Genomic DNA, 12,669 nt, shown 5'->3' on the forward strand with positions numbered 1-12,669 from the left:
TGGGCTACTGTTTCCCCTTTCTATTTCTGGCACCATCTTCCTCCTGCTCTTCTCAAGCTTCCCACACCTGCTATGCTGAAACCTGAGCCTCTCCTTCCTAGGACAGCCCGACAAGCTAGAACAGATGCAACCTAACACAGCCCCCACTCTCACCCTCCCTTGGGGGCAGAGGAACAGCCCAGCAGGGCTTGGGTTGGAGAGCTGTGCACAATCACAGATAACTCTGGCCACTTGTTTCACCCCGGGAGTGCCTCACTCTTTCCCACAGGATAACTGTGCTGGCAAGAAGCCGACTGATTTTGAAGACACCGGTGTCTATCTTCTCTCTCACGCACCCATCACCGGGTCTGAGCTTGAACATGGGTGGTGACTTCATGAAGGCAGCGAAGGAACAATGATGGAGACAGAAATTCCACTACCCTTCCCCATTCTCTGGGCTGGGTGTAACATGTCTTCCCCAAGCTGGGGTGACAGCTTGCCTGACCCTCCAAGTGGCAACAGGAACCTTTCGATTCCCACGAACAGCCACATGTGCAGGACTCTGCGGCCCCCTCGTTCCCAGTAACTAAGGGACGTTTGCCTTCAGAATCAGTTGCCCTTGAAAGGATAAAGTGGTTTCTACTTTGCTTTGCCAATCAATCTGCACCTCTGTGGTTGTGATTCAGGGCGCTGGAGTGGCTGCACTGCTCACTCGTGCTGACACAGCAGAGGCAGGTACTGTTTGCTGAGTGGAGCGTTGCGCTGGAAAAGGAGAAATCACGTGGTCTTTTGGGGTATGTCTTCACAGCCCGCGGCAGCAAGCCTCCCAGCCCGGGCCTACAGATTCAGGCTTGCACTGCCGTGCTACTAATGCCCGTGTAGAGCGGGCTCTGAACCCACCCCCTCCCTAGGCTTCAGAGCTGAGCTGCAACATCTACACTGCTATTTACAGCGCGGTAGCGCAAGCCCGAGTCTGTCAGCCCGGCTCAGAGACTAGCTGCCATTTGCTGTGTAGACACACCTCAGGGGTTAGCAAAGCCCTAGGCACCTGCTCTCAGAGACGGAGAACGCACCCCGTCTGGCACAGCTGGAGACCCTGCTTTGGAGGCAGGGCTTGGGTAGCGCTGGGAAGGAGGGGGGGAGAAAACACAAGGGGCCAGAGTGCGTGACCAAACAGTACCTTCCCCACAAGGCCTCTGGGAAACACAGCAGCATTCCCCGCCTGAATGACCAGCTGCCAATTCCTGCCAGCCACTCCGCCCCAAAACATCATCCGGGTAGCAAAGGGCCATCTCCAGAACGGGCCGCTGGCCCTGGCGGGAGAAGGAAGCAGCACAAGGGGCCAGCGAAGGGAGAAACTCTTCTCAGCACAGGCATTGGGAGAGCAGGTGACAACTGCTAGGTCTTGAAGCATAAACAGAACCACAGCGTGTTTCAACTGTGTTCCCACCTTAGCTTTTAACCCAGTTAGGACATGGGCCAGCCCCACCTGTGCTGAATGGCCAGGCCAGATCCCTACCTACCCGGCACGGCAGATGTTATAACATAGAACACACAAAGAATTGTTTCCTAGTGGAAAAACAGACGGAGCATGAAACAGACAAAGGACAGAGTAATTCTCCTCGCCACAGGAACTGTGGGGTGAGGTTCTCTGGCTTGGCTTATACGAGAGATCAGACTAGGGGACCCCAATAGTCCCTTCTAGCCCATCTATGAAGAGAGATGAGCAGACAAGAAAGGGAAGAAAACTGTCTAGTGGAGGGGGCAGGAGAGAAAGCCAACCAACCATCTGCACTGTTTCTAAAGATAAATGCCTCATTGTCTTGGGTGCAAATACTTACAATATTGGTTGTAATGTGGCATATTCATATCTGATTTCTCTTGATAGGGCTCCAGGACCATGTCCTGCCTCAGGAGGAGGGAGAACACGTTTGTGTCTGTGTCTACGGGGAAGCACGCAGGCAACGGAAAGCAGGCGGGTTTGGTATACTCTTATTATTGGAATAGATGCCCGGGCAGGCTCCCCAGTGCAGAATGCCAGGGCAATGTCAGCTGGGCACTTGCTGCTTCTGGCAGCAGTACTGGGTTTGGAAATACTTGACTAGCTAACGAAAGGTAGGAAGTTACTCCTGGAATGTCCGACGTTTGCAGGGGAATTACTCCCAGCCACTGGAACCACGGCCTGTCTGCTCCTGCCTGGCGCGCTCCAGTCCTGGGCACGCACCGAAAGGTCTGGAAGGTACGTGCCCATGTGCAGTGGAGTCCTGGGCGACTCCCCCTGCAGGACACTGGCCTTCACAGGCGAGTTTGCTTTGCAGAACAATTTTGAAAGACAGACCGGGCAATAGTTGTGTCGACTGTACTGCTCCCCGTCCCTCTCAGCTGCCTGCCCTAGTCTGGAAGAGCCCCATAAGCTGCTGCCACAGGGTACGACCAGGATGGAGTGGGCAGGAGAAGCACTTCATCGCTGTCAAGGGCACAAATAAGTAAGAACCCGAATACGTCCCTCTCCCAGAACCAGACTGCCTGATACAGAGAGAGGTCATGATGCCAGCTTACGGTCCTTTCACGGCTCAGTGTGGGTGAGCCTGCTCCCTGGACTTTGTGCTGTGCCTCTTTTTGCCTTTACAAAGGGCTGGGATGTGCTGTGCTCTGCAGAGATAGCCCTTTAACTGGCTGGATTCCCTTGGCAGAGCTGTGTGAGTGACACATCAGCAGAGCCACAGGCCAACAGGAGAGACGTGGCCAGTTCTGGAGTAATCTACAGCACAGGAGAGCAGGTCCCTTTTCGAGGGGGCTTTGGACCCCCAAGTTCTGCTCATTCTGATACACGTGCTCGTGCCCAGCCACCACGAGACTCAACACTGCTGCAGTCGGGAGGCGAGGGGTGGCCAGGCGGCCACGCTGCTCCCTGCACGCCAGGGGAGCTGGAATTGGGGGTGCAGCCTGGACTGGGAGACTCGGGCACACGCTTTGTGCATGCTGCTGGTAACTTCCAGTCTGAGTGGCTCAAAGGCCAGCAGTCGCTCAGGAGGGCAGTGTCAGAGCACTCCGGAAACTCTCTCCATCAGAGGGAAGCAGTGGAAAATCCCTGAACCCAGCCCTGGCTCCCCCCAATCAGAGTTTCAGGTCTTTCCCACTCTTGTCCCAGAGGATTCATGGGAGCCATGGCAGCACGAGAGCCATTTCCTAAGCTGCGCCGATGTAATGAAACAGATGGAGAAAGTGCGGCCCCGCAGGAGCCAGACACTCCACAGCAGCAGCAAATGGGAAAAGTAGAGAGGTCGAGCTGGCCCCTTGCCTCCAACTGGCCCTCTGAAAATGGGAGGCAAGCTAGGGGCCATGCCCAGTCCTCTAGCCCCAGAGCCTGCTGTGAGTGGGGGAGGAAGGTGACGGGAGAGCTCACCAGGCAGAGCACAGCACACACCACAGTGTTGTGGAGGCAGAGATGTGCAGAAGTGCGATCTCAGAGTCTCCAGCTTTAGGGCCCATTGATTTCAACCCACAATCTAGTCAGGGCACATTAGGAGTTTTGCCCCAAGAAATATGGTTTTAGGCAACACCACGAACGAGTCTAGCATACAGCAGGCTGTTCACTAGGACCCCTGGCAGCAGCACTGCCAGACTCCACCAGACATGCACTGGCTCAGAGAAAACTCGCTTGCCAGGGGGATTTGCGCCATGATTTTGCAGGGAAAAGAGTCTGAGGCACCTTGGACCCATCTTTCCTTCTTCCCTGCAACTCCTGCCGCACAGCACTACCCCAACATGCTAGATGCCAGTCACACAGGCAGGAGGACATCGCCTGCCCCAAAGAGCCAGCCATGAACGAAGACTGGCTCACAACAAGGGCGACTGTGATCAGCTATTGCAAATGGTAACGACACTGGTCTGGGAGCCAGGAGACCTGGGTTCTGTTCCCAGCTCCGCCCCAGACTTCCTGGGGGACTTTGATCAAGTCACTTGCCCCTCTGGGCTGCAGCTTCACAAGCTGTGAATCCCCTTGGGAATTTACACTGCCCATATCTCCACACTACCTGAGCACTGTGCACAACAGCAACGCGAGCCCAGGTGAAGGCCTCCTGGGGAGTCTCCGGACCTCCCTCCCAGGGCTTCAGCGTGCGTGGAGCACCCCATGCACAAGGCGGGGGAGACGTGCCCATGTCGACAGCAGGGCTGGGGGAGTGGGAAAGCAGGGACAACAGCTGGCAAAATCCCAACAAGAAACACACTCGCTTGTTGTCAGACCAGTTCCTCGGAGTAAAAACAAAGCCTCTTAGCCAAACACACTAGCATCCAGTTATTGTTCCTTGGCTGACGTGTGCAAGTGACCGTGAGCTCTGCCCCAGCTCCATGGCAGTCACACCCCTCACGGCAGCCCCACTAGGCTGGCAGAGAGAAAGGGCTGGGGCAGGGTGACAGGAAAGGAACCCGCCAGCCCAAGACCCCGGTGCAGTCCAAAAGGCTTTGCCCCCAAAGGTTTAGTCTCCCGCCTGGCACCCTCTACATAAGGAGCTGGTAGCCTGCGTCTGTGGCTCGGTAGCTCGGCCTTTCCTGGCAGCCTCTCCACTGTGCAGCCCCAGCTGTCCAGCAAGGGGGAGCGAATGATTCATCCCGAGTTCACCCTTAGATCTGATCCTGGCATTTCACCCCGATCGCAGCGCACTGAACGCAGCCTGTCGTCTAGCCGGCTCTCCCCAGCGGGGAGCCCAACCCCCCAGCACAGGGCATGGTGTCCAGCCAGCCAGCCCAGCTTCCCAGGCTGCGTCCTCAGTCCCCGAGTCCACACCCAGCAGCCGGTGCCTGCAGGGCAGAGAGCTGCACAGCAGTTACGCAGGAGAAAGTTGTAGGCAGTACAAAGCCTTCCCTACCTTCCAGGGTCTGGCCTCTTCTCTGCACTGCTCTGCCCCTTGCTCTTCTCCACCTCCTGCAGCAGGGCCATTTGAACCGGGGTGTTTCTCCCATCACTGCTTGTGCTGTCCATGTGCTGAGGCCCCCTGCAGTCAGACTGGGACCTGCGTTTCATGGCCTGGAGCTGTGCCAGTGGCACAATGTCACAGCCCTGTGGCCGGTGCCATACGGTTTGCTGGGTGATGGCGTTGTAATAATAGAAGCGATTGTTGTTCTGGTCGAAGAGCTCCCACCACTGCTTCTGGTCCGACTGGCGAACTCTCAGGTTGGGAGGTGGCTCCCAGCCACACTCACCGGTGGCCAAGTTGACATACATTCGCTCCCGAGAGCGGGGCTCGATGATCTCCACCCAATCCGAGCTGCAACAGCAAAGAAAGGCACAGTCAGTCTGGGCAGGGGGCACAAGGCAACCGGAATACCCCGCGGGCACGCAGCCAGCTGCCTGTCAGTCCCTGGGCCAGGACTCGGGGTAGGAACAGGCAACCAGGCTCTGGATCAGTGTTACAGTGACCTCTGTGAAGGGGGAGCTATATTGGGCTGACACCTTTTTGGTGAAAGGAGGCCTACACAGCGTTTCACATCCTGCTTATTGTTTGGACCCACAGGACAATAAAGTCCAGGCTGCGTGTTCAACTGGAGGAGCATGGGAGGTGTCAGGTTGTTACAGTCGCTCCAGGACCACAGGCAAAGAGAGGCAGCTGTTCAATCCTTAACAAAGACACCTCTATCCAAGACAGCAGTTAGTCACTGACACAGGTTCAACATGACCCCAGGTTTTAAACAGTGTGACCAAAACCCCCTTTCCCACTTAGCTCCGCATTCCCTTGATTAGCCATTTGTTTCATACACACTAGTTCTCCAGTCACTATGAAGCCCTCTGTCCTCAAGAGGGTCTGATTTCTAGTGTAACAGCACAAGAAGAAAAACCTCTTTGTTTTCAGCCTGGTCTTCCAGGCACTATCAGAAAACAGCAGAGAAGGGCACATGCCCTTTCAACAAAGAGTCTAATAGCTCAGGCTGCCTTTCTGCTGAGCCCATGAGGATCACGCAGAAGGGTTGCAACAAGCCAGAACGGCAATGGCAGGGCAGAGGACCCAGAGGCTGGGGGCATTCACGTCTGAGTGCCAGGAAATACCAAGCCATGGCTCTCACATGCATAAACAAAGGCTCCAGGTGTGACCCAAGTGTTGCTGCTTTGTCAGGGACCCTGCAGCCACCACACATTGGACAGCTGCAGGAAATCGGGCCTCAGGACCGGCCTTGCACACCAGACTGGCACCTGCCTAAAGGTGTGAATTACAAGCTATGTTGTTCAGTGCAGATCTGGGGAAACAGAATGCTGCTATTTCAGATTCCTAGTGCCCTAGTTTGATTTAACTGAAGTGGGATTTTTACCATTGAAGTTAATGGGGAAACTGGGTGTTCTGCACTTGGCCATTCATTTAAGTGCCTAACTTTAGGGTCCTGTTTCTGAAAGTCTTGGCCTTCATCCCCATGCAGTTTGACCAAGGGGTCTGCAGTCTGCCCGTCTCAGAGGCCTCTCAGAAACTGTACTGAATTAAAAGCACAAACTGCTCAGACACGGCACTTGGTTCACTTTCATCTGAACAAAGGGCTGCAAGAACTCCTCTCCCCTGCACAGGTGAGTCAGGAAGGAGAGGGCTGGATCTGGGCAGGCCAGCCCATAAGAAGACCCTGGAGAAAGGTGACTTCTTTCATGGGAAGGAGCTGGCAAGACGTTCCTGGAGAAAGTGCAGAAACAGAACCAGTGGTGGTGTGCTGGTAACAAGCCTGGCTGACGGTGTGCTCAGAGTACAGCACAGCAGCAGGTGCCCAAGGCCGGCCCGCAGGGGTCTCATTTACAAGGGTCTCTCTGAAGGTTTGGCCTGCTGGGGAAGCCAAGGAGCTGGAGGAGTTTCCCTGCAGGGAGGAGAAGACACAAGCCCTACAGAAGTGAGATACCTTGCGCCACTAGAATGCACAGGGCAAGCAGGACAACTCAAAAGCTCAGCTGATCACAGAGAGCGGGACTAACAACCCATCCGCGATGAGCTCTCTGCCTGGGCCCTGGGCCGGTACAATAGTAAATAGCCCGGCCAAACGCCCAACAGACGAGCATATTGGGAAAGACATAGTACACCCAGCACTAGGCCCAGTATTAAGCCTGGGTAATGGGCAGGGGCCAGGAATGCTATAGCAACGCTAGACTACATCTGCAGATTGTTCCCTAACATCTGCATTCGTCTGCAGGGCTTAGCCTCACTTGATGGCTCTTCCTGGGAGGAGTTTTAAGAGCCCAGCTCTTTGATATTAAGATCACTGTAAGGCATTAGGCTGGTCAGTCAGGTGATATTCGTTAGCCACTGGGGGTAACTGGGCCAAACGATTCAGAAAACCCACCAACTCCTTCCCAGGTCCCACGCTTGGGCACTGGCAGTCGTTTTACCTCCCTTTCCAATTAACACCTCCCCCCAGCATTCAAGGCAATTCTCACTTCTGTTAACCCAGGTAAGGATAGCACAGGTGGGCCTGGGAGTGAGAGCCTCTTGGTTTGGAGATGAAGACCAAGCACAAAAATCCCCTGGTGCCTGTACCGCGGTCATGGTGCGGCACAATTACTCACTGACAAGGGCACATTCACAGAGCGCAAACTAAATCAACCCCCACACAGCTCACCTCCAAGTTGCAGATTAACCCTTTCATGTGTGTTCTAAGTTGTAAAACGCCCCCATTGCAGCTGGTCCTGGGCACTGTAACGTGTTAAAACACTGCCAAAAGCCAAGCCAGAGCGGACAAGAGTGGACTTTGCATATAAAATCCCTTCCTCATGCCTTTGGGCCAGAGAAGAGAGAAGTGTAATTAACTACGGCCAGTCCGACCCACAGGAACAGCATGTCCTAGCAGAGGGCCCTCCACACAGAATATTCTGATCTCAGATCCCAACAGTTTATATCTAGAGGGCAACAGCCAGCTTCACTGCTGAGGCAGAGCATGAGAGGGATGCAGCCTCTTGGACAGCCAGGATCCAAACCACACTGGGCTTTAAATACTGACAGCAGCTCCTTGAATGGCACCTGGAAGGGACCAAGAAGCCACTCCTGCACCAGGCTCTTTATGGCCATTCCCGATCAGCTGTTGGAGCTTCTGGCTAGTCTTCACATGTAGCCCCATGGAGAGCATATTGCAACCTCCAGCCTGGATCATGGCCAGGCCCTATGGAACTGAAGCAAGGCCCATGCCAGAGAGAAATGGTCACAATCACCAAGGCCAAAGCCACTTAGAAAGAGTCAGTAATTATCATGGAAATAAAAAGAAGGGGCCCAAATTGCCAACCACTTTGAGGGCAGCTGGCCCATCCCCACCAAACTCTAGCGTGTCCCCAATCACCCAGGATCACGTCCACCTACCAAGAGAGCCCAGGCAGCTTGTTTTCATTCATGTCACTGTCCCAGGTCCCAGGAGAGACACAAAGCTGTGTGACATCAAAGCCCTCGGGGCACCACAGCCCACCCACCCCCACACCCCACTCTGCTGGCCTCCCGTACAGATCAGTTCGGAAATGGGGAGCCAGGGGTCCAGCAGGAAGCGAGTAGCCTTCCACTCACCTGCAAGGCGACTTCTCCATCCAGAGGCGGGGGTGTTCACATCATTTATAAACACCGAAATAGAATTAAGGATACTCCAGATGGGCATCCGAGGCTGACCCACTAGCCCCAGTATTCACCCCAAACTTAGCGTGCACGTGCCCCTCCCCCCACCCCCGCAGGGAGAAGCATAATGCTCAGCCCACGTGACCACCATACACGTTGCCAGGGCAAGTCACCACCTAAGCGCCTCTCCACAGACAAAGCTAAATACTCCCGGTAAGCTGGCGTTTGCTCTCAAATGGCCCTCAGCAAAACCTGCAATTGGCTCTCAGCCAGCTGTCAGAACTCACGCCGATCCTGGATCTCCCGCAAGGTGCAAGCTGCAGAAGGGAGTCTCAGGTTATTTTAATCCTAGTTACTGACTAATTCAAATGTGTACGTTAATACCGAGAGGAGGGGACACTGCTGGGGTGTGTTTCACTAGAGCACTCTGTCCTTTCTCCACACCCGCGGAGAGGATCTCTGTCCTTTCAGCCTGCACGTGATCTCTACAGCAGCAATCTGAACAGACTGGGGGGCGGTGTGGGCATCAGGAATGCCAGCCAGGAGGCCGCTGCAGGATTCAAACAGGGAACAGGGAGGGCCTAGCAGGATGTAGCTGTGTGAACAGAAAGAAAAAGCTAGATCTCAGAGATGTTATAGAAGCAGCGGCAAAGTGTGAACACAGCCTAGACATGAGGGCGAGAGAGAGGGAGGAGCCAAGTTATGGGCATGAGTGACACGGTGGTGTTGTCAGCAGTGATAAAGAGACGGGGGAGTAAAGGGGTCAGCGGTTCCATTTCAGCCAGGCCAAGCTTAAAGATGACCAAGAGAGATTCAAGAGGAGCTGTCGAGACAGAACTGCATCAAGAGACATGGGACAAGAGTGGAGATATATTTTGTGGGAGAGGGCAGGGAGGGATGTGGTTACTTGGGCCAGTGGAGGGTCAGAAGAGGAGAGTTAGGCCAGCAGTGCAGAATAAGTGACTCGCATCATGCCTCAGCAAGGGAAGGGAGAGGGAGTTTCACAGCGTTTACATACACCAGAAAAATGGCAAAGTCCCCTGTTGCATGATCAAACTATTAATTCAGCAGCATTGTACTCAAGATCCCTTCTGCCAGCAGCAGTTTGCAAGAATTCAGCTCTGAAACAAGAGGAGGAGTACTTGTGGCACCATAGAGACTAACAAATTTATTTGAGCATAAGCTTTCGTGGGCTAAAACCCACTTCATCGGATGCATGCAGTGGAAAATACAGTAGGAAGATAATATATACACAGAGAACATGAAACAATGGGTGTTACCATTCACACTATAACGAGAGTGATCAGTTGAGGTGAGCTATTACCAGCAAGAGAGGGGGAAATTTTTTTTGTAGTGGTAATCAAAATGGCCCATTTCCAGCAGTTGACAAGAAGGTGTGAGGAACCGTAGGGGGGAAAATAAACACGGGGTTCCTCACACCTTCTTGTCAACTGCTGGAAATGGGCCATTTTGATTACCACTACAAAAAGTTTTTTTTTTTTTCTCTCCTGCTGGTAATAGCTCACCTTAAGTGATCACTCTCGTTATAGTGTCAAGTATCAGAGGGGTAGCCGTGTTAGTCTGAATCTGTAAAAAGCAACAGAGTGTGTATGGTAACACCCATTTTTCATGTTCTCTGTGTATATATTATCTTCCTACTGTATTTTCCACTGCATTCATCCGATGAAGTGGGTTTTAGCCCACGAAAGCTTATGCTCAAATAAATTTGTTAGTGTTTAAGGTGCCACAAGTACTCCTGTTCTTTTTGCGGATACAGACTAACACGGCTGCTACTCTGAAGCTCTGAAACAAGGGGCTCTGGAAGTGTAGCTATTTCTCAGGACAAAGGGAAGGCAGGGAGTAAATACTGAAAGCAACTTCACAACCCCTTCTAATGGCACCAATCTCTGGCTGTGTTTGTGTTGCTGCTAACTATAGTCTGCTGCTCTTAGTGTTTACTTTTACCTTTGTGTGCAAAGGCAAATTAACCTGAGATTTGGGCTTATGACCTCTTTGTTCTGGTAAATATCTGGAAGCTGTAAATTGCCAGGCTGCAATGAAACAAAGGGACATTCAGATCACTCTGTACCACACTCCACTTCAATTACTCTTGTGTGTAAAGAAAGAGTCAAAACAACAAAAGGAAAAAGAGAGAGAGGGAGGCAGCACATTCCTAGAGAGAAGCCAGCACTGGGCTGACACAATCTAAGTTTGAACATCAGATCAGGAACTCTGCAAAGCTGTGCTAAACCCAGGATCTTAGACAGATAACATCCCAGCTTGGAGTGCCCCGCTGAACATAAAATAATCACAAACCAGCCTTATCAGGTCAAAGCAAAGTGCCCCTGGCAGTAATGTGAATGTGAGGGGACAAGAAGGAATCAGCATGAAGGTTAGAGAACAGCCTGCATCATAAAGTTCAGATCCAGATCCCAACTCAGACAAAGTTCTGTTCCAGGGTTTTACTTCTGCCTATTGTAGGGTACAGGGTCTAGTCACAAAGTCTGGATTTACTTCTGCATTTCCCCAAGGGTGAAAAAGTATGGATCCATGGTTTTAGTTCAGGCTAGGGTGACCAGACAACGACTGAAAAATCGGAACAGGGGGTGAGGGGCAATAGGCACCCATATAAGACAAAGCCCAAATATCGGGACTGTCCCTATAAAATCGGCCCTAGGTCAGGGCCATCTCAAGTAAAACCCAGAGCAAACCTTTCCCAGGGCTTTTTGCCTGGCCTTCTCAGGAGCAAACTCTACAGGGTGTATGTGCATCTTCAGTCATCTTGGCTGAAATACAGTAACTCTCCAGAAGCCCTACCTGACCAGGTCTCTAGACTTGGTAACAGGTTTGTCATGTAGTCAGTAACCAAAGCTTGAAATGATTCATTTGGCTGGCAAATAAAGCCACCCTTTGAACCACAGAAATACAGCTCCAGCATGTAGCCTCTATTATTTCATAGAGTTCAGATGTTTCCTTTGCATTCTGTAAATACACAATTACATTCCAAGGGTTGTAGCGCTTTGAAAATCAAGCGCAGCTCTGGGCTGCTTGCTATGGAACTTCCGGAAAAGACCAACAGCAAAGGCATTTACGCTTGTCCCCGAAATGTTCCTCCATTGCACTGGTGGCAGGGCTGCGGGGAGCACTAGCATAGATAAAGCACTGTGGCTACCAGCATTTTAAGCACCGTGCCCACTAGACATGCTCTGAGATGGTACCTAAAATGCCAGTGGGCACACAGTGGGGGCCTTATCTGTTGTACAATTAGGAGCTACACAGAAGCTAGTGCAATGGTGAGAAGTTTTAGGGGAAAAGGCTAGTGTCAACACTTCCTCAGGAAGGAGCGAAACACAGGCTTCTGCGCCATCCTGCTGTCTGTGGCAGGTGCAGTGAGCTGGGCCGACATTTTACCCATTGATCTGCTCCATGGGAACCCACACAGCAGAGCTACAATGCTCTGATGGCAACAGCTTTCACCATTTACTATAAGGAGGCTTGCTGCAAACTGACTTGCCAGCCTCCTCCATGCCCAGGTCAGCCAGCTAGCTCAGCTCCAGAGCTCCCCCAACCCTTTCCCAGCACAGAGAATGCAGGAGATGGGAGCGGGAATACTTCACACAGGCAGAGGAGCTGTCCTCACAGGCTGGCTCCATCCCTCTCTCCCTCTTTAACAGCCCTTCAAGGCTGACATTTTATTTACTTTAAACGCTATTTTATAAACCGGGCAGAGAAATGGGGAGGCTGCAGCTCGCTGTCCTCCTGCCAAGCTCCATGCCAGATTTAACTTGCATCTGCAAACTCTTCTCCTTCAAAGACAATCCGACTAAGTTTGACTCTCCCCCAGACTCCAGCTCCCGGGGACCCCGCTCGGCTAAGGCCAGGAACTGCAGAGCCCACCTCTAGCTTTCATAACCTTCCACTGGCCCAATCAATATTTCAGAGTGAAAGTCTCCAGCACACCTGTTATTCTGCAGCCCTTCGGACCAGCTCCCGATGACAAGTCCTGCACAATGACAAGCCTTGCACAAGATCTGCACAGTCACTGCGAGGGAAAGAGAAAACACCAGCCTGCTAAGCCCTGTCACTTTCAAACCCCCAGGGCACTGCATATTATCCATTTGACTCATGG

At 52.7% G+C, this 12,669-nt stretch overlaps 1 protein-coding gene across 1 annotated transcript in view; it reads right to left on the reverse strand.

Annotated features, from left to right (window-relative positions):
• The window catches only part of LOC135886963 (rho GTPase-activating protein 39-like), a 141,162-nt gene that overhangs the window by 59,499 nt on the left and 68,994 nt on the right, over positions 1-12,669 (reverse strand). The window contains exon 3 of the mRNA XM_065414745.1: positions 4,851-5,249. Coding sequence (XP_065270817.1) covers positions 4,851-5,249 — 399 coding nt within the window. The remainder of the gene's footprint in view (positions 1-4,850; positions 5,250-12,669) is intronic.

Source organism: Emys orbicularis, chromosome 12 (genome assembly GCF_028017835.1).
Source record: "Emys orbicularis isolate rEmyOrb1 chromosome 12, rEmyOrb1.hap1, whole genome shotgun sequence".
In the NCBI taxonomy this organism is placed as follows: domain Eukaryota; kingdom Metazoa; phylum Chordata; order Testudines; family Emydidae; genus Emys; species Emys orbicularis.